Below are 22,494 nucleotides of genomic sequence, written 5' to 3'. Positions count from 1 at the left end.
TATTGACGACTAAAGAAACAAAATCATCATCAGTCACCATCTTCAGGTGAGCTGAGTCTTGACCTCTGACCTCTGACCTCTGACCTAATCATGAAGAAGAAGAGAAGTGTCCTCCTGAGATCAATGAAGTATCTTACATTTCTTTAAACCTCCCTCTCCTCCCACCTTAATCAGTCTATTATGGACTCTGTGTGTGCCCGTGTGTGTGCATGTGTGTGTACGTGTGTGTGTGTGTGTGTGTGTGTGTGTGTGTGTGTCAGCTGTAGAAATGGGATGAGTCACAAGACCAGCAGCAGGCTGCACACCGGCGGCTCAGAGCTGCCCTTGAACTTGATGATGATCTGGTTGCTTTCGTCAGAGACTCAGGATGATGCCGGTGTGATATTTGTGGCGCTCTGCTCTGATGAGGTTGATTACATTTACATTCTACGACTTCAATTTCTTTCCTTGGACTCCTCAGTAGACACTTTTATGCAGAGATGGAAGGGAAGGAAATTCAGTGTCACGAAATGTACAAGAGTGCCGCCTTTGAAGGTTCAGAGGATCATCGTTATTAGGTTTGTTTTCATCACAAGATCACGAGTAACGCTTGTTTTGAAGATGTTATTATCATGATAACACAATAAAAAGCATTCACGTCTTCCACACATTGATCATACAGCATAACAACAAAGCTGCGGTCTGCTTCAGGAGGAAAGTCCCCGGTTAGGGTCTAAAATAAGCTCCTTCTCACCACACAGTAAATAAATAAAGTTGACTTGACACAGTGGGCTCCTACAGAAAAGTGGTTCTAAAACAGTGAGGTCAAAAATAACATTTTGATCTGTTTTAAACTGAAACCACATCCCCATATGAACTCTCCCTCTGTTGTCTCTTTCGTCTCCCAGCTCTGTTCAGGGAGTTCGGCGGCGCCCGCTGCGTCCACAACATCGTGAAGTACCGTCAGTGTCGGGAACACGCCCTGCTCATCATCCAGCAGCTCGTCCTGTCGCCCAGCGGAGACGACGACATGGGGACGCTCCTGGGCCTCATGCACTCCGCACCGTCCAGTGAGCTGCAGCTGAAGACTGACATTCTACGGGTAACAACATGCACCACAACACCACCACCTCTGTCTGTCTTCATGTATCTGAACATGTCTGAATCCATAACCTCAGGTCTTTAATGACACTGTATGAAGCTCTGCAGAAACCCACATGCATTTAGGACCGTAACAAATGTTCTCCTCAGACTCTTTCCAAACAGAGCAGGTCTAGACCGTACTCTATGTTCTATTATTAACAAAGACCCAACATCAAGACCGGATCAGATCCAGTCCCATCTTACAGACAGGACTCAGTCTGATCTCATCTTAATCCACCATGAGCAGAGCACTTTGCAGCATTTAGCAAGTTACAGTGGCAAGGACAAACTTCCTTTAACAGGCAGAAACCTCCAGCAGGACCAGACTCATGTTAGACACACATCTGCTGAGACCGTGTTGGAGAGAGGGATAGAGGGAGACGAAGAGAGAGAGAGAGAGATGATAGTGGGGAGACAGATAGTAGTAGTTGTAGCAGCTGGAGGTTTACAGCAGCAAATCAGAGGAACCTACGGGACAAGGGAGCTCAGGGACTCCAGAAAGGTCTACAGTTTCAGACTTAAGAGGATGAATCAGGAGAATAAAGAGAAGTAAAAAAGTGTTGCTCTGCTGAGCCGGCTGTTTCCTGCTGCTTCAGAACACAGCCTGACTCAGCAAACGGAGGTTTTTTTCAATCCAGTCACAGGATGTAAAAGACATCCTCTTCCTGTGCTGCAAGCTGGGAAATGACCTCCAGTCCACGTCTGCATGTGCATGTAAAATAACGTAAGTTTGGGTTTAGTGCCAGCTGTGAGAAGGCCTCTTCGACTCATCAGACTGTGTCATCCCCGGAGATTAAAGGGTTAAATCATCTCTTCACGAGGCTAATCAGATTAATTTCAGATCTATTTGTGCATCTGTAATGTGTTTCTGTCAACAGTGCATAAAGCCTGTGAGAAAATCATTTAACTCAGACTGGATTTGATACAAGTTCTCCTTTTTTATGCGTTGGTAATTAAAATCCCTGATGGAGGGATAGAAGGAAAACGCTGACGGGTTAATCCAGCCGAAACCTTCAGCAGGCGTGAGAATCACCTCGTCTGAGGGAGTGGAATCTGAAAAATGCAATTATATTTCATAAAATGAGCCTCCTTCCCCTCACCCTGTGTGTGTGTGTGATGTGTGTGTGTAATGCTTTTATGTGCACCTTAGACTTAAAGCGGCCGCTCTGAAGCAATTACAGCGAGCGGGGCTTTAATGCGTATTGATTTTGACTATAACAGACGATTCTTTCTCAGTGTTCACACTGAAACTGGAGGTTTAGTTGGTGCTCACGTCATCTGTCTGAACTTCTCTCCTCACTTTTAATATCTGTCTTTAAAGGTGACATATCATGCAAAATCAACTTTTTAATGGTTCTCTACCTGAAATATGTGTCCCTGTCTACAAACCCCCTGAGAATGAAAAGAATCCATTCTGCCCCTGTTCTGATTTCTACTCCTTTCTGTAAATGTGTGTGAAACGAGCCGTTTCAGACTTCTGTGTTTTTGTTACGTCACAACAATATCCGGTCTGTAACAGGAAGTCAGAGCTCGGAGCTTGTTCAGCCCATAGACTGTATAAAATACAACTCAACCCCTCCTCTGTTTTTCATTCCCTGCACACGTGTGCTAACAAGGAGCTTAGGAGGGAGGCATGCTAGTTGTAGGCTGTCTTAATAAACACAAAGGTCGGTTTTACTCCCCACGTCTGCAGATTTGAAGATCTAGTGGATGATTTTTATTTGTCATGGATAAGTGCTAGCGCTAGTTAGCATAGCCACATAGCTACATGTCATAGCTGTAGCTGTAGCTGTAGCTGTAGCTGTAGCTGTAGCTGTAGCTGTAGCTGTGTACACAGACACACATCGACATACTGCCAAATAAAACAACAAGAAACACTAAATCTGTGACCAATGGTTCAGAAAGGTCCTGCTACAGGCGCCTCTCTGTCAGGATCAGATTCTGGATCAGATTCAGAGGGTTGAAGTAACGTGGGTCTGTGAGCAGCCGTGTATATTCAGCCAACATGTAAACATTAGATCAACGTGCTGAAGAGCCGAGGGCACACCCACTTCCTGAGGGGGCGTGGTCAGAGAGAAAACAGCCTGTTCTGAGGAGGGCTGAAGAAGAGGATTTTTCAGGCAGACCAAAATCTGATTTCAAAGTGTTTTTTTGAGCATAAACTTTAAAGACATGTTTTGGGGACCTCTTAGACCAATATATATTGATGAAAAAAGCGTGATATGTCACCTTTAAAATGTATTGGCTATCCCTATTAGTGACACGTTTTCAAGTTATCCCACAAGGTTTAACTCCACCTGGACTTATGTTTATGAGAGTTAGGTGTCCGAATGATGGATGTCTTATATTAATAGAAAGCAGACATTTATTAAACATCATGGTGAGAAGATGTTTTACTTTCAGGAGGTAAAATAGTAAAAAAACGTTTTGACTTTATCTCAAATCAGCGGCGTTTTGACTGGAATAGGAATATTTTTAAGGTCCTGAGAGGAACCTCAGTTCATCAATATATACTGTTCTTTTAAAAATAAAGATCTTAGTGCAGACAACACAGTTTTCAGGATTCAGGACAGTTTCATAGGATTAAAATGATTTAAAGTTTGTGTGATAGATTGTATTGGACAGCAGAAAGGAATCAGGCTGCAATGGATCAAAGTAATCCTCTGCCCTAATCAGAGCCTTATAGAAGTGCTTGACTTTAATGCTACCAGGTTCAGATTGTAATTTGAAGTCTCTGACATCTTTCAAAACTTCCAAACTTAGCTAACAGAAACTGTAATTTTAGCTCCAGTCCGCCCCTGATACTGGGGCACAGCTCAGTTATACTGAGGCACGTGCCCCAGTAAAGGGGGTCTGGCGACACCCCTGGGTGAAACAAGTAAACAACATAAAAACTCAGCAGAGGGAGAATTATTCAGAGTAAATCTGAAGGAGTCGCAGAGGCTGAACACATGGATCTTCTGTCCTTCATCCTGTTTCATGATGAATGCTTCTTGTCCTCCTTCTCTTCAGGCTCTGTTAGCGGTGTTACGCGAGAGTCACCGGACCCGCACCGTGTTCCGTAAGGTGGGCGGCTTCGTCTACGTCACCTCTCTGCTGGTCGCCATGGAGCGCTCTCTGTGCCAGCCTCCCCGACACGGCTGGGACCGGGTCAACCAGAACCAGGTGTTCGAGCTCCTGCACACCGTGTTCTGCACGCTCACCGCCGCCATGCGCTACGAGCCCGCCAACTCCCACTTCTTCCGCACGGAGATCCAGTACGAGAAGCTGGCTGACGCTGTGAGGTAAGACATGTTAGCACAGAGCTGAGGCCCCTTTTATGAGTGTCCCTTTAATTCAGCGGTTTTCTTTTAAAAATCCCAGATAATAAAAACCACGTTCCTCCTGGCCTGTATTTTTATATTTGAGTCCTCCTCCAGCCGAGCAGCCCTCAGAATGTTGAATCAAAGAAGCCTCTGCGTTGTTCCTGTAGCCCACATGCTGGGAAAACAAAGCCTCTACAAGGCGATTAGAATCAGCTGCTGTAATGACAGGAGCGATTCACATACGCTCCCACTCCCACACTTCAACCGATTCCACTTCCCTTGCTTTGGTGTTGCAGAGTAACACAGGACTTCCACCAGATCTGTGTCCGGTCCATCTCCGATCTGCTGCGGAGCAGGACCGCCAGACAGCTGGAGTGACCGAATCAAGTATTCTCCTCCTCCTCTCCTCATTCATATTGTCTTTCTGGTCCTCTGAAGACCTCTGACCAGTTGACTCTAGACCTTGCAGGTCTGTCTCCGATCCGTCACAGCACCGGATCTGATAGGTTTCTATTCTAGTCAATGTGTTAACTTCCGCTGGATCCGCTCCGTTATGATCTGTGTTATCACCAGATCGTATTTCACTTAACTACAACAGGCCTGGAGTCAACAGGTCAGAGGTTTTCAGAGGACCAGAAAGACAACATGGATGAGGAGAGGAGGAGGAGGAGAATCCTTGATTCAGTGATTACAGCGGGTGAACCTCGGTCACATGACTCCAGCTGTCCGGCGGTCCTGAGCTGTGCTGGGTTCTGAAAACACAACCGGTGGGTGTTGACAGGCGAGAGAGCACATAGCCAGACCAGACACGGATTTGGTGGAAGTCCCGTGTCACCTGGAGCCGTGCCCTGCATATTCCTCAAAACCCTTACCTTGTCTCGAGTAGTACTGCTTCACAACTAGATGTGTTGCAGAGGCAGGGTAACGTTCACCATTGCAGGAACAGCTGCAGCAGACAGAAATGAGGCATTTTTTTCTGCCTGTATTTTATGGTTTCGTTACCTTCGTCTCTTTAAAATCAAACTCTCATCTTCCCCCCAGGCTGCTGGGCTGCTTCTCAGACACGAAGAAGCTGGGCCCTACAGGCGTGTTCCCCTCCAACGCTCAGCCCTTCCAGAGGCTCCTGGAGGACGAGGCTGCACCCGGAGGCTGTGCAGGAGACAGCGTGTGTCCCACGCTCAAACACTGCAGCAAACTCTTCATCTACCTGTACAAGATGTCCACCGACTCCTTCGACAGGTCAGTGATCAAAGGAGCCTGGAAGGGAAAAGAAGGACTGGAATTATCACGAAGGGTTGATGTTAGTGTTACCCTGTGTTATCAGCTACAGTCAGTGGCCTCGGTTCACACAACAGTCAGCAGAGACCAGGAACATGTGGTTTGTGTAATCCAGGAAGACTTCAGTTTTATATTCTGCAGGAATCAGACCATAAATCAGACAGAGCAGTCAGGAAGCTCTCAGCTGTTCACATGCAGTCAGGCCTTTGTGCTAATATGAAAATAAGGGTGACACATCGCATCTGTCAAAACTTGTTCAATTAGAGTTCCAGCATTGCGGTTAAACACATCAACACTTCAGTGACTTGCCTCCTCCTGAGTTGCTCTGTGGCGTCGGGTGAAGATGTTTTTAGTGCAGAAAGTCTCAGAGCTCTCCGTCCCAGCAGGTTGCAGCCATATGTTCCTCCAAGAACATTTCTGTGTTTCATCAAGAACTTCACATCTCTTCTCTACAAGTTCTAAATAAAAACCTTCTCTTACTTTCCTCTGTATCACGAGGGGGCCGTCCTTCCTGCCTCAAGTGACCTAAAAACCTGTTTTGAGTTAAGCTAACTGAAGCTACACAAGAGCATTAAAGCCAGGCTTCAGAGAAAGAGAGGAGAAAGTCGACCTTTTAGTGGCAGATATAAATAAGATATAAAAGAGGAGGAAGTGTTGGATTTCTGAGAGTTAAAGCTCCCGTGAGGAGTTTTTAGCTGGTTATGAAACTTGGAGTAAACACAAAGTACTTGCGCTCTAAAGAAAAGGATCAGTGCTCAGGGAAGAAGTCTGTTCAGGACGGATCAGCTGCAGCGCTCTGCCTCCCCTTGTTCCCATCCATGTGAGAGAAGAGAGGAGACTAGAGAGAGAGAACAGAGAGGAGAGATGTTAGTAAGAGGACAGGACAGGAGAGGCAGAGTCAGGGTAAGAAGTCTGTTTTGGTTGGATGAAGCTGCATCTCTACCTCCCTCTAGTCCCCCATTTACATAAGGGAAGAGAGGAGACAAAAGAGAGATAAAGGAGAGATGTTAGTAAGAGGACTTAAGAGAGGCAGAGCTAGGGGGAGAGGTCTGTTCAGGCCGGATTGGGTTGCATGCTCTGCCTCCCCCTACTCTCCCTCTTTATATGAAAGTAGAGAGAAAACAGAAAGGAGAGTTTGTAGAGAGGTGTTAAGTAGACAACAGGAGAGGAAGAGTCAGGGTTAGAAGTCTGTTCAGGTTGGATTGGGCTGTACGCTCTACCTCCCCCTTATTCCCCCATTTTAATAAGAAAAGAGAGGAGAGAGAAACTAGAAAGAAGAGTCTGCAGAGAGGTGTTGGAAAGAGAAAACAGAGAAGGCAGAGCCAGGGAACGAAGTCTGTTCAGGTGGGATTAGGCTGCATGCTCTACCTCCCCCTACTCCCTTTTATATGAGGAAAGAGAGGAGAGAGAAAAAGAAGTCTGTAGGGAGAGGTTGGGAAGACAGACAAAAAGCAAGGCAGAGCTAGGGTAAGAAGTCTGATCAGGTGGGATTAGGCTGCATGCTCTACCTCCCCCTAGTCCCCTTTTTATATGAGGAAAGAGAGGAGACAAGAGAGCTAAAGGAGAGCAGAGTTTTTAGAGAAGTGTTAGTAAGAGGACAGGAGAGGATGAGCCAGGGAAAGAAGTCTGTTCAGGTTGGATTAGGCTGCACGCTCTACCTCCCCCTTATTCCCCCATTTTAATAAGGAAAGAGAGAAGAGAGAAAACAGAAAAAGAAGTCTCTAGGGAGAGGTTGGGAAGACAGACAAAAAGCAAGGCAGAGCTAGGGTAAGAAGTCTGATCAGGTTGGATTGGGCTGCACGCTCTACCTCCCCCTTATTCCCCCCTTTTAATAAGAAAAGAGAGGAGAGAGAAACTAGAAAGAAGAGTCTGTAGAGAGGTGTTGGAAAGAGAAAACAGAGAAGGCAGAGCTAGGGTAAGAAGTCTGATCAGGTTGGATTGGGCTGCATGCTCTACCTCCCCCTAGTCCCCCTTTTATATGAGGAAAGAGAGGAGAGAGAAAACAGAGAGAAGATATGTTAGTAAGAGGACAGAAGAGGCAGAGCCAGGGTAAGAAGCCTGTTCAGGTTGGATTGGTCTGCATGCTCTACCTCCCCCTAGTCCTTCATTAGGATAAGGGAAGAGAGGAGAGGAGAGAAGAGAAGAGTCTAGAAAGGAGTTGGTAAGAGGACTTAAGAGGCAGAACCAATGGGAGATGTCAGTACAGGCCACAGCTCACCCCCACCAGATCAGCTGCACGCTCTACCTCCCCCTAGTCTGTAATTAAAGATTGATGGATTGACTTCCCCATTTTTAAGCGGGGAGAGAGGAACAAGACAATAGAAAGAAGAGGTGTTTGAAAGAGAAAAGAGAAGGCAGAGCCGGGGTAAGAAGTCTGTTCAGGTTGGATTAGGCTGCACGCTCTACCTCCCCCTAGCCACCCATTTTTTTAAGGGTACGATCATTACTTAAAAATATGATTTATGACCTACAAAAGCAAACAACACCATCAGCATAAGATACAGTCTTACTTCTATAGCACACAGTAAAAACAGCCTTTTATCACATTCTCTACCACAAAGATCTCTCTTAGTGACTCAAACTAGAAGTTGAACATGGAGTATCAGTGTCAGTGAGTGAGGCGCCTGCAGGTTCTGATCAGCTTCTTCTTCTTCTTGTTTCACACATTATTAGAGATGCTCACTGTGTTCCCTTTCAGCTGCACACTGGTAGTGTTGTCATGATGTCAGTGTCACTGTAAAACAATGTTGATTGAGTTACTGACTCTTTAAAGCGTGCTGAGGTTGAGTTCAAGTGTTTTACTGCAGCTCTTAAAGGAGACAGTCCTCCTCCTCTGTGTAGAGTTACTTCAGGTGTAGCTCAACAACAAACACAGAGCCAAGTTAACTGGAGTTTAGGAGTCTTTGCTCATCATGACAACACTACCTGCCTCATCCACTTGCAGGTGAAGCTGGCGTCCTGCATGTGCTCCAGCTGTAGCTCTGATCCTGTTTCTCCTCCAGCTTTCCACTAACAGCTTCTTTCCCTCTTTTTTTTCTCTCTGTCTCTTTTCTCCCTCCTCTAACCTCTGGTGCTGTCTGGCTGTTCATCCTCGGCCTGGTCCATCTGTGCGGCTGCATGTGTGGATGTGTGTGTGTGTGTGTGCTCTCTCCTCTTCTGTGTGTGTGTGTGTGTCTGTGTGTGTGCTGCCATGCAGTCGTGCGGAGCAGGTGCCTCCCTGCCTGACTCATGAGACCTCGCTGCCCTCGCCGTGGGGCACGCCAGCCCTCGCCAGGAAGAGGTAGCTACAGCGCTCTGCCACCTTCCTCACCCCCCCATCCCTCCTGTTCATCCTCACCTTCAGTCCACAGTGGGAGCAGACAGGCTGCCAAGTGATCATGAGACCTTTCACTGTCACTGAAATCTCCTTTCAGGGATGAGAAGTCGACTGAGTTAGAAAAGGATCAAAGAGAAAGGAGATATAGTGGAGAGGTTTTAAATTCACCCTCTCATCGACACCTTTTACCCAGGTGTTGGAAACCCTATTTCAGATTCACTAAACTAATTATCTTCTTTTATTGTGGGCCTTAAATGCTGGTTGTATGTTATGTCTCAGCTGTAGTACAGCCACCCGCCACTAGCTGGGGCTGTAGCTCAGGTTAAAGGTTACTGCCATAAAGCTAAACTACCTGGATGTAAACAAGCACAGGTGACAAATGTCGTCACGTAGCACAAAGCGGTTTGTCAAGATGTTAATCCAGTAAGTGGAGATAAAGTTGTATACTCTGTGTCTCGTTGAACTTACAAATAACCTGGGCGCCGTTCGCCTAGCGGTCTAAGCGCGCACCCCATATACAGAGGCTATAGCCCTTGTTGCAGAGGTCGCAGGTTCAACCATTTACTGCATGTCCTCCCCCACTCTCCACTCCCCACATGTCCTGTCTCTCTTCACCTGTCCTATCAAATAATGACAAAATGCCCCCAAACAAAAAAAAAAAAGACATATAACCATCTACAAGGATGATTGAAGGCTGGTGGTGCTAGCTCTGCTAACTGTAGCCACACTCAAGAAACTCTGTGATCACGTTTAAATAAGCTTTGAGAACTTCCCTGTCCACAGCTAGTGTTTATTTCCATAAGTGATCATATCTTTTAGACTTTATTTGCCAAAGACTGTTTAATAAATGGATGTAGTATCCCTGACGTCACCCATCTGTTCCTGAAGCGCTGCTATGAGAGCCATGAGGGGGGGCAGATGTCAGACCAGATATTTGCAGAAGCAAATACTCACAGAGAGTGGTTCGTTCGTCTACTCAAAGAAAGCAGGACTGGATATTTTTTTGCCTAAAGAGTAGCCTACAGGATGAATTTAGCAAAGAAACATGATGTATATTTCTGTCCACAGGGGGCGCCAAACTCAATACGGAAAACGAGCCCCTCGCAGCAGCTTTAAGATGTTAATTTAATAATAATATTGTTAAAATAGCACTTTTCTAAACAAAGTTACATAAGTGCTTCAAAAACAACAAGAACTGTACAAATTTAAAAAATACAAGGAAAAAAGGAGAACAGAAAAAGTGCAAAGAAGAAAAAAGGAGAAAAGGAAGAAATTAAAAATAGAGGAAAAAAGGGTAAAAAGAAAAAATATGAAAAAATGCAAACAAGGAGAAAAAAGAGTAAAGATAAATCGTTGGGTGCCATATTTGAAATCAACCTAACTCAACCTTACTTCGTCTGAGCTACTGTGAGGTAAAGAAGCTTAGCCTTTTCGCTAACAGCTACATGATACCTGCCTGTCAATCAAATTAGCCACGCCCTTATTTTGGCAAAACTCGTAAGTTCAATATCTTCAAAAGTAACCAGTTATAAAAATTCCCCCGTACAGTGTGTGTCAATAGAGAAATGAGCTCTTCAGACCTAAACTGTTTTTTGAACCAGGCTGTAAACATGTTTATTTCTGCTGTAAAGATCGTCTTCTTTGAATGGGTGTGTACGTGGTTTCCTGTACTTCCAGAGCCAGCCTCTAGTGGACGCTTGATGAACTGCAGTTTTTAGCACTTCTGCATGGACTTCATATTCTAAGACTGGAGGTTGCTGCTTGGTTTACACAGATAATTTCAAACTAACATTAGAATAAGAAACTTTATTTTTATGGAAGCAAAATAAAACCACTTAAGGTGTAATTACATTAGCGCCACATTTCATGTGCACAGATTTAGTAAAAAAAAAAAAGAAACCTAAATGCATTTAAAATTGGGACTCTGTTGGCCTTGCAGTCTAATATATATCGCCCCATATACAGAGGCTGTAGCCCTCATCGCATAGGTTGCAGGTTAGATTCCAGCCTTGACCATTTACTGCATGTCCTCCCCCACTCTCCACTCCCCATATTTCCTGTCTCTTCAGCTGTCCTATCAAAATGAATATAACTTAAAATATATATAGATTTAAAATTGAATTAATGAGTACAGTAAAGATGAACAGGCCCCTTGCTGTTGAGTTGATATTTTAAAAGCTTCTTTTGTCTGAACAGCTCAAAAATACAACCACAGAACAGAGTCTGAAGAATCCTCCTTGTGATTGTTTTGTAGCCTTGAGATGATTTTAATTTCCCTCTGATCAATCAAGACTTTATTGATTCATCTAGAAAATAACAGGCTGACTGAATCACTCTAGTTCTTAATTTTAGGGCTTGAATTAAGTCAGATCCACTTAAGTGAAAAAAACATAAACATTGAACACATTAAACACCTCTAAAGAAAAATTAAGAAACACAGAAAAATGAACAAATTGAAGTTTATATATTTGTGTCTCTTCAGCAGAGAAATGCCTGTGTCACCATTTTATCTGAAACACCTTGCAGAGCTACTTAAAAATCAAAGAAGAGTTTACATCAGCCAAATTACTCTCGGTCGCTCACAGAGAGTGTTAGAGGCATTTTTCTCCTCATCACATTCCTCCTCCTCCTCCTCCTTTTCTGTTCTCCCTCTTAAACCCAGACTCCGCTGCTCTTTGGATTTCATTCACAGAAGGATTAACGATCGGGACGTTTTTATTGTGCTCTGAATTTCTGAACTACAGCAGCTGTCAAGGTGAAACTAGTCACGTCACAGATCTGCAGATTCATGTGTCGGACGATAAACCTCCTTTCTTGTTTGATTGAACATGAACCCTTCGTAAGAGAAACGGGAGGCAGACAGGAATTTAATTTCAAACTTCTCCTCTAAGAAGACAACCCAGTTAGTTTGCTGCCCCACATCCAATCCCTCCAGCACTTTCTGCTGACGCCAGCCTCTTCCAGCGCCGCGTCCCTCCTGAGGGGCGATTTTTACTCTGTAATTTGCATCGCAGCAACACTCCTCGTTCGCCTAATTGCTCGGCTGCGGCTCCCCTGCTCTCTGCTCCCTCACACGAGGAGGGCTCCGTGCCTGGGATGAAACCGACACCGTGAGTTTGAGGAGTGCTGACTCATGATAAACGCAGAGTCAAAGTGTTCAGTACAAAGCTTACAATGATTCAGGGATGTAATTACTAACCTCATTATGAGGACTTCTCCTCTGAGCCATGGGACAGAGGTTCCTCCTGGAAGGCTCTAAACCTCAATATTAAGCCAACACCTGATTTCTAGCAGCTAATAACAAATCACAGTAGATTAAATCATCACCCTGAAGAACACACAGACTCATTTCACTGTCAACGGTCAGTGTGAGATCTTCTCTTCACACTCATGATTATTTCACGTCTTAAAGCTCCTGTGAGGAGTTTTAACTGGTTGGGAAACAGATTGAAATGAATAGTGATGCCTCTTTATGACCAACTAAAGCAAATAGGTCTGTCAGTAACACAATCAAAATTTTGAATTCTAACTTTCACTGCCTGTAAAAGCTGTGAGGGGGGGGTAGGTGTCAAACCAGATACCTGCAGAAGCAAACACTCACAGAGAGTGATTCCTTCGACTGCTCAAAGAAAGCAGGACTAGGTCTTTTATGTCTGAAAGTAAAGACTGCAGTGCAAAATAAGCATAGAGATGAATTGTAAATTTTTGTCCACAGGGGGCGCCAAATTCAACACAAAGCAAAAGCTCCTCACAGCAGCTTTAAGATGTTATAATGATGGTGATAATAATAATTTATGTAACACAACAAAGTTAATAACCTGCTTCACAAACAACAAGAACTACAAAAAATAAAGAATACAGGGGGAAAAGGAGAACAGAAGGAAAAAGGAAAAAAGAAAAAGGAAAAATGAATAAAGAAAAAACAAAAGAAAAAATTTAAACAAATTAATAATAAAGGAAAAGGGTAAAAAGGACAAAAAAGGAAAACAGGAGGGAAAAAAAGAAAAAGGGAAAAACAAGGAAAAAAGGGAATATGAATAAAGAGAAAACCGGAGAAAAATAGAAATAAATTAAAAATGAAGGAAAAGGGTAAAAAGAAAAAAAAATGAAGAAAGAAAAACAGAAGAAGAAAAAGAAAAAAGGTAAAACAAGGAAAAATGAAACATGAATGAAGAGGAAAAAGGAAGATAAAAAGAAATAAATTAAAAATGAAGGAAAAGGGTAAAAAGAAAAAAATGAAGAAAGAAGAGAAAAGGAAAAGGCCATAAATGAAAAATGGAAAAATTAAGTAAAAACAGAAAAAGGAGGAAAAAAAGAGGAAATTATAGAATATTTGGGAACGAGTTTAACCTTTGGACCTAGAATTTTCTAAATTCTTTTTTAATGCATTATTTTGGAAAAAGCAACACATTTGACTTAAAATCAATAAACATGGGGCCCCACTTGACTCGGCCTTCGGTTCAGGTGCGCGCCTTAAACACAGAGCCTATAATTCTCGTTGCAGCGGCCCCTGGTTTGACTCCCTGCCACATCCCCCCCCCCCCCACACTCTCTACTTCCCACATTTCCTGTCACTCTTCAGCTGTCTCCTTAAATAAAGGCAAAAAATGCTGTTAAAATAAACAGAGAAACATATTACCCTGAATAAAACATCTGGTCTCCTCAAAAATCCGCAGCCACAGAACGATGCTGAGCCTGTTGAAAGAGCAAACAAACACTCCTTACCCTGAGACCAGATTTAGATTTCTGCCTCTCTGTTTGGAGAGGAGACTGAAAATGTAGTGACAACCTTATATTTTAGTTTTCTCAGGGCTGCAAATTGAAACGATATTTTTTTAACACAGAAATATCAATTTGCAAGACATGTTTTGTAACCTGACCTCCTTGATCCTTAAAATATCATTCATTAATAAGTGGTGATTGCTTTATTCTTCTAAACTGGGGTCGTAGAGGAAAAGCACAGAGGAGCACAGATACCTCTTCTGTTATTCTCAGTATCTAGTGGTCTCAAGGAATCCCTGTTCCTCTGTAGAGTGAGGCTTTAATGACATATTAAGTTAACTTGAGCAGGAGGCCACATAAATGTGATCATAATAAATCTCCTGCCTGATGAATCAATCAAATGAAACTCCTCATTAAAGTGAACGTGTCAGAGTTCTGTGACGTAAATCCCCTTCATGGGTCTAAATGTGACTCCCTCGCTCTCTCTGCTTCAGACAAGGATACTACGGTACGTCAGGCCCTCCCGCTCCGGTCAAAGCCCTGACGGACCTGAAACTGCACTTAGCCAACTCCTCCCACCCCGTCTCCTCCTCCTCTTCATCTGACATGGTCGTCATCCACCCGGGGGCCGTCCTCGCCATGCTGGACCTGCTGCCCTCCGTCTCCTCGGACAGCCAGCCCGAGGTGAGGAAACACAGAAGGGAAATGTGCTAACATGCTTTTCCTGTTGATGTGGGTTAAAGGGGGTCAAAGCTGGGCGGTGAGGTCTGTCAGAGGAAACCAGACCGTTAGAGCCCAGCATGTGTGTTCTTGAAAAAACAAAACAAACAATGCTGCAGTGTTTCCTGTGAGAGGGACTAAGTGATGAAACCAGAACTCGAATGTTAAACCGGATTGTGTTCCTCCTCCAGCACGCTCTGGACCTGCAGCTGGCCGTGGCTAACATCCTGCAGCTGCTGGTGAACAGTGAGAGGAACCAGCAGGTCCTGTGTGAAGCCTCCCTCCACCAGCGTCTGCTGCAGCGCTGCAGTCAGGCGCTGGGCGATGAAGACCACCCGCTGCACCCCCCTCTGCAGAGGATGTTTGAGAGGCTGGCCTCACAGGCGCTGCAGCCGATGGCTCTCAGGTACTGCAGTTTGTCCCACAGCTGACCTCTGACCTCTGACCTCCACAAGTTGTCCCTTAACACTCATCTATGTGAGATTTTCCAGGGTTAAAAAATCAATGTGTGGATGTAAAAAGAAACTCAGGGCAGGAAGAAGAGTCTCCTACACAACCATCACAAGAGCTTGAAGACTCTGAAACCCATAAAACTAATTACACAAACTGATTCAGTCGTTAAAGTACTTCAAGATTTTCAGATGACAGTTTGCTGGTTGTAGAATTCCCTGATTTGTTTCTTATTGCTTTTTTAATTACGTGGTTTCCTGCAAATCAAAAAGTGTTGAATGACATTCAAACTAACACCTTTGAATTTATAGAACTTAAAAAAATCTTTGGACCAAATTTTACGGTGGCTGGAAAGTGCAATGCAATTTTTTTTTTACAAAGTTGGAGACAACCTAACATTTTGGAAAACATTTTAACATTTTATAAAACAGAATGCCTTTAAACACTTTTACCAAGACCAAAACAAAATTACATTTAAGAAAAACAAATTTACAAAATCAGAAACACTTTTAAAGAGACAGAACATTTTAGCCAGTCCTGAAACAAATTTACCAACAGCAGACTGTACTAGAAATGGAATGTACCAAATACAGGAAGTGATCTGGAAGCGATTGAGCGGTTTGTTTTGATGGAGAGAAAAGGTCATTGTGATGTGTCCTTTCACAATAAAAGCAATACGAAATTTTGAAAAAAAATAGCGATCATGCTGAATGTCTGTGAAGGTTCTCAGTCATCCAGGTCATGGTAATTCAAAGCTTGATCCATAAGGCAACTGGACTGGTAGAAACTCTTGAAGACGTTTCACCTCTGCTCCAAAAGGCTTCTTCAGTTCTGACCAGACTGAGGAAGAGCTAGAAATAACTGCCAGGAACTAGACTAACGACCCTACTTAGGACCCTTTTGGGACTCCTGGACACACCCACGACTGTTAGTGGCTTATATCTTCGAGCTCTTTGGATTACGGATCAAGCTTTGGATAATTCTGGATATTTTCTATCAGAGATTATGAATAAAACCCAGTTTCCACAGACTCATTTTAATCCAGACTAAAAGTGGAACACTATTCAGTGGAATCTGGGATTTTGTTCAAAATCTCACTTTGAATTTATCCCAAAACATTGTAATATGCTAAATTTCCAATGGTTTTTATTTTGAAATTCCAAATCAGATATAGCTGTGATTGGCAGGAACACATTTGGAGGTGTTTTCCTGTCAGTCTGAAACAAAATATTTCAGTGGGAACAGGGTTGTTAATGTTAGATATATATTAATTCCCCAGCTGTTGTACATTTTCATACTACAGACGTCTTTTATTTTGAAAATCTGTAACCACTGCACTTCACAGGCACTGTAAAATTCAGATACAAGGTTAAATTCAACTAATGTATCTTCAAGTTGCGTTATTTCAATGTGAAAAATTAAGATTCAACATCAGGGAACCCAAGGAAAAGCAATCAATCCTACATCAAGTCAAACCAAGATCTAAGATTCCTACATGTTGTGATGAATAAGGTTTCTTCTTTCATGTGTAGATATATCCGGGGGCACAGTTTGGAGCTAAGATCTCATAGCTGACTGAGATGACAGTAAAGGTGGGCAGAGAGAGGAGATGTCACACACCTCACAGCTCCACTGGAGAGTCCTCTGAATGTTAAGATGATGATAACAGTGTATGCTAAGCTAACATGTTAAGTGTTACCTGTTGAGCTCACACATGTGGCCGAGGTGAGAGCAGTGACCTTGGAGAGGAGGAATCGGCTCTGACAGCTACGTGTGTGACGGACGGCTGTGTGTGTGTGTGTGTGTGTGTGTGTGTAGACTAAACCGAGCGGCTCATTTCCCGCTTGGTTAGTTAAGTGAGGAGGGGGGTTTGGGTTCAGGACTGAAGGAGGGGGGGTTTGGGTTCAGGACTGAAGGAGGGGGGGTGTTATTTGACGTGCACATGGATGGTTCTTTTTATATGTTAATGCACCTCCTCAGCTCATCCTCCGTTCCTCTGTAATCGTGCTGTAAACCTGTGAGCAGCTGTCAATCTGTCTCCTCTCCTGCAGCGCTCTGTCTGTGTCACTCTTCCTCTGTCACTCTTTGTCTCCTTACCCTCATGATTCTGTGTTTCTCCTCATTCCTGTTCTGTTCTTCTCCTTCCTCTTTCTTCTTCTTCTTCTGTCTGTCGTTCGTGTCTCTCCCTGCTCGCCCTGACGGCTGACACGCACGCAGCATCACCGGGATACTTTAGATTCAAGTCACTCACACACGCCCGTCAACCTTTTCCCTGGCTCTTAAACATGCATTAACTAAAGATGTAGAGGACCAGCTGAATTAATATGCCTCATACATTTAAACAGCCGCTTTTATCCAGAGCGCTTTAAAGTTTCATGAGAACAAATAGATCTGGAACTAAAGCATGTGATGCTAAAGGGGTTCTACTTCCTATAACTACCTGCTAACTATACATTATCCCGCTTATTACCCGGCTACTTACTAACTAAACATTGATTTAAAGATTATTTTATTGATTTAAATTGATTTATGTATACAGTTTTTAGAAATAGTCCCAGTGTTCCATGGTGATGGATTCTTCTCTGCCTGTTTTGGTGGATTGAACATGAACCTGTCCTCATTCAGCTCTCCTTCTTCTCTGAGCTCTGTGGTTCACACACCTTTAAAAAGAAACTAATGTCACAACTTTGAACCCTGCTGCTATCATCACCACCGCTCAGGGTTTAACTTTCTTTGGAGAGACCGCTAACCTAAAGTTTCTCTCACCTGCTCCCCTCCTTCATCAGATTGATGGACAGGCTGTCTGTAGCCTGCTGATTTAGCGTGTTAACCAAAACTAATGTTTTAGCCACATTGCTTCGATGCTAACGGAAACTAACAGTTTAGCTCGATTGTTCAATGCTAACGAAAACTAACAGTTTAGCCCCATTGTTCAATGCTAATGGAACCTAACAGTTTAGCTCGATTGTTCAATACTAACGGAAACTAACAGTTTAGCCCGATTGTTCAATGCTAATGGAAACTAACAGTTTAGCCCGATTGTTCAATGCTAACGGAAACTAACAGTTTAGCCCCATTCTTCAATGCTAATGGAAACTAACAGTTTAGCCCCATTGTTCAATGCTAACGGAAACTTACAGTTTAGCCCGATTGTTCAATGCTAATGGAAACTAACAGTTTAGCCCCATTGTTCAATGCTAATGGAAACTAACAGTTTAGCCCGATTGTTCAATGCTAACGGAAACTAACAGTTTAGCCCCATTCTTCAATGCTAATGGAAACTAACAGTTTAGCCCGATTGTTCAATGCTAATGGAAACTAACAGTTTAGCCCGATTGTTCAATGCTAATGGAAACTAACAGTTTAGCCCGATTGTTCAATGCTAACGGAAACTAACAGTTTAGCCCCATTCTTCAATGCTAATGGAAACTAACAGTTTAGCCCCATTGTTCAATGCTAACGGAAACTTACAGTTTAGCCCGATTGTTCAATGCTAACGGAAACTAACAGTTTAGCCCCATTCTTCAATGCTAATGGAAACTAACAGTTTAGCCCGATTGTTCAATGCTAATGGAAACTAACAGTTTAGCCCCATTGTTCAATGCTAATGGAAACTAATGGTTTAGCCCCATTGTTAATGCTAATGGAAACTAACAGTTTAGCCCCATTGTTCAATGCTAACGGAAACTAACAGTTTAGCCCGATTGTTCAATGCTAATGGAAACTAACAGTTTAGCCCGATTGTTCAATGCTAACGGAAACTAACAGTTTAGCCCCATTGTTCAATGCTTATGGAAACTAACAGTTTAGCCCCATTGTTAATGCTAACGGAAACTAACAGTTTAGCCCCATTGTTCAATGCTAATGGAAACTAACAGTTTAGCCCGATTGTTCAATGCTAATGGAAACTAACAGTTTAGCCCCATTCTTCAATGCTAACGGAAACTAACAGTTTAGCCCGATTGTTCAATGCTAATGGAAACTAACAGTTTAGCCCCATTGTTCAATGCTAACGGAAACTAACAGTTTAGCCCCATTGTTCAATGCTAACGGAAACTAACAGTTTAGCCCCATTCTTCAATGCTAATGGAAACTAACAGTTTAGCCCGATTGTTCAATGCTAATGGAAACTAACAGTTTAGCCCCATTGTTCAATGCTAATGGAAACTAATGGTTTAGCCCCATTGTTAATGCTAATGGAAACTAACAGTTTAGCCCCATTGTTCAATGCTAACGGAAACTAACAGTTTAGCCCCATTGTTCAATGCTAATGGAAACTAACAGTTTAGCCCGATTGTTCAATGCTAACGGAAACTAACAGTTTAGCCCCATTGTTCAATGCTTATGGAAACTAACAGTTTAGCCCCATTGTTAATGCTAACGGAAACTAACAGTTTAGCCCCATTGTTCAATGCTAATGGAAACTAACAGTTTAGCCCGATTGTTCAATGCTAATGGAAACTAACAGTTTAGCCCCATTCTTCAATGCTAACGGAAACTAACAGTTTAGCCCGATTGTTCAATGCTAATGGAAACTAACAGTTTAGCCCCATTGTTCAATGCTAACGGAAACTAACAGTTTAGCCCCATTCTTCAATGCTAACGGAAACTAACAGTTTAGCCCCATTGTTCAATGCTAATGGAAACTAACAGTTTAGCCCGATTGTTCAATGCTAATGGAAACTAACAGTTTAGCCCCATTGTTCAATGCTAATGGGAACTAACAGTTTAGCCCCATTGTTCAATGCTAACGGAAACTAACAGTTTAGCCCCATTGTTCAATGCTAATGGAAACTAACAGTTTAGCCCGATTGTTCAATGCTAACGGAAACTAACGGTTTAGCCCCATTGTTCAATGCTAATGGAAACTAACAGTTTAGCCCCATTGTTCAATGCTAATGGAAACTAGCAGTTTAGCCCCATTGTTCAGTGCTAACGTAAACTAACAGGAGCAAAGTGATCGTTATAAGAAGAAAGGTGTTATTGACTTCCTGTTCCTCTAACCCCGTCCTCCTGCTCTTCTCTCCTGCAGGGAGTTCTTGCGTCTCGGGAACCCTCTGAACTGCGGCGCCTGGGACAAGAAGCTCCTGAAGCAGTACCGGGTTCACAAGCCGAGTTCGCTCAGCTACGACTCTGACACAAGAAGTAAGACAACAACAACAATAACAACAACTGTGTGCTTGAGTTTGGATCATGTGATGATCACTGTGTCTGTGTTTCTCAGCTGATCCTGTTGATCTGTTAGATAAGACAGACTTTGTTAGACTGCAGTTCTTCAGAGCAGGTATGGAGTGATGATGTTGGATGGTGGAAGGAGATGTTCTTTTAAAGGTGTGCAGAAAAGTTAGAGTCACAGCTGAGCTTTATTCCCTGATGTTTCCTCCACTGGAACTCTCCTGCTTCCCTTTGCAAGCAATCAGAGAGTGTCACTGTAATCAAACTTTAACATAAGACAACAGGAGGTGCGTGTGAAGCTTAGATTTTGAAGCAGTAAAAGCGAGTGAGAAAGCTGTCTTAGCGGCTCCTGATTATCACCCTGTTGGTGTTTAACCACAGATTGTCCTGCCTCTGTGAATCTCACACAAACTCTGTGTTTTCTATCAGCAGCTGTTAATGTTTGTAATTTGCCGGCTCCTCAGCATGTCTCTAATTGCTTATTGTGTCTCGTCCCAGCTGAGAACGTAGATTAAGACCTCACTAATTACTGCTGTTTACCAGCAGCCACGTTGAGATCACACAGAGACATCTTCCTCTCCGTCTGTGAGCGTGGTTTGGTATCACGGGCAGCTGCAGGGTCGGCTTCACCGTAATCTGTCTCTTTTAAAACGTTCAGAGGGACAAATCGTATCCTGGGTTTCTTCACAGTTTGATCGAAGTGAGAGGAGACAAAGTCGATGTTAGATTATAATCCTCCTGATGTTGAAATGATGAAACCTGAGACACATTTTTAACAGATAACTCCAGAGTCTCCAGGCCTGGCTCCGCTCATCATGACTTTGGTTTGTTGTTGTAGTTAAGTGAAATACGATCTGGTGATAACACAGAGTTTTATTCTGAAAATCAACCGGATGTTTTCATTTTGTTTTGGTGAAACCTGACTTCCTGTCCCGCTCCATCTACTCTGTTGAGATTTATGCGTCGTGCTCCAGCATCCGGCAAAAATAGAAGTCTCGTGAATCTGCCGGATCGGAGACGCAGCGGAGTTGATCCAGTGGAAGTTAACACATTGACTAGAATAGAAACGTATCAGATCCGGTGCTGTGACGGATCGGAGACGGACCGGAGACGGATGTGTCATGCATGTGTCAACATCTTTAAGACTCAGCTGACAGAAGCCGGACTAAACAAGAGAAGGAATCTGTTATATTTGGAAACAATCATGGTTTAAAGTCTCTTCTAGATAATCAAGCAAGGGCTGCGGTGAGCCTTTACCTTTCAGAAAAGGGTGGTGCATTTGTACAAAACAGTGGAAGGAGCGGTTATAATTTTTAAAGAATAGACCACAGGGTGAGCACATATGAAGAGAACAGGACTGGGCCCAGAATATGACCTTGAGGGACACCACGAGTAAAAGGGTCTGTCTCAAAGGAGTAATCAGGGAGGATTGAAAGTTGAGATTGAGACAAAGCTAAGGAGAAGTAACACAGAGGCTTTAAAGGTCTTGTTTCCATATGAGGTATGGTCACAGACTTTCCTCCCTTCTCCTGGATCAGAGATTATAATGTAAATTAAACTGTTTGTTCCCGAAAGCTTAGGGCTGCAAAATAAAGCTAAAAAGAAGAACTGATCACAGCAAATGCTCTTTGTGCACCTCTTAATCTCATCCTCTTCTCCTGACTCTACAGACAGCATGACGATGTCCATGGAAGGCTTCGGACCCGACAGCGTCTTCGCCACTCCGGCCGAAGATAACGGGCAGTATCGTATCAGCCGCAGCCTGGTGCGCTCCGCCGAGGGAAGCACCGTGCCGCTCACCCGGGTCAAGTGCCTGGTGTCCATGACCACACCTCATGACATACGCCTGCACGGATCCGCCGTCACGCCTGCGTTTGTGGAGTTCGACACGTCGCTGGAGGGCTTCGGGTTAGTCGGCATTGAACATTTGAGTGTTTACATGAGTAGTGTGAAGAAACATCTGAACGAATATTAGGGATGGGCATTTCAAGCCAAAACACTATCTAATAATCATAGGCATCTATTCAACGATTATGCAAATAACCCTTCAATAATTCTGCCCCTGTTCTGATTTCTCCACCTTTCTGTAAATGTGTGCTGAAACCAGCCGTTTCAGTTTTCAGTGTTTTTCATACGTCACAACGCCATCCAGTCTGTAACAGGAAGTCAGAGCTCGGAGCTTGTTCAGCCCATAGACTGTATAAAATACAACTCAACCCCTCCTCTGTTTTTCATTCCCTGCACACATGTGTGCTAACAAGGAGCTTAGGAGGGAGGCATGCTAGTTGTAGGCTGTCTTAATAAACACAAAGGTCGGTTTGACTCCCCACGTCTGCAGATTTGAAGATCTAGTTGATGATTTTTATTTGTCATGGATAAGTGCTAGCGCTAGTTAGCATAGCCACA

At 43.5% G+C, this 22,494-nt stretch overlaps 1 protein-coding gene across 3 annotated transcripts in view; it reads left to right on the top strand.

Annotated features, from left to right (window-relative positions):
- The window catches only part of wdfy3 (WD repeat and FYVE domain containing 3), a 162,869-nt gene that overhangs the window by 81,473 nt on the left and 58,902 nt on the right, over positions 1 to 22,494 (top strand). For 2 of the 3 annotated variants that reach the window (XM_034691917.1, XM_034691916.1), the window contains exons 11-17: positions 888 to 1,081; positions 4,135 to 4,406; positions 5,469 to 5,666; positions 14,238 to 14,427; positions 14,655 to 14,869; positions 19,946 to 20,058; positions 21,759 to 21,996. In XM_034691917.1, coding sequence (XP_034547808.1) covers positions 888 to 1,081; positions 4,135 to 4,406; positions 5,469 to 5,666; positions 14,238 to 14,427; positions 14,655 to 14,869; positions 19,946 to 20,058; positions 21,759 to 21,996 — 1,420 coding nt within the window. Of the gene's footprint in view, positions 1 to 887; positions 1,082 to 4,134; positions 4,407 to 5,468; positions 5,667 to 8,901; positions 8,986 to 14,237; positions 14,428 to 14,654; positions 14,870 to 19,945; positions 20,059 to 21,758; positions 21,997 to 22,494 lie in introns of all 3 variants that reach the window. The other variant, XM_034691915.1, reaches the window with a different exon arrangement.

The sequence above is a fragment of the Notolabrus celidotus genome, chromosome 9 (genome assembly GCF_009762535.1).
Source record: "Notolabrus celidotus isolate fNotCel1 chromosome 9, fNotCel1.pri, whole genome shotgun sequence".
Taxonomy (NCBI): Eukaryota; Metazoa; Chordata; class Actinopteri; order Labriformes; family Labridae; genus Notolabrus; species Notolabrus celidotus.
Note: the sequence above shows the minus strand (reverse complement) of the source record. Positions and strands in the feature narration are given on the sequence as shown.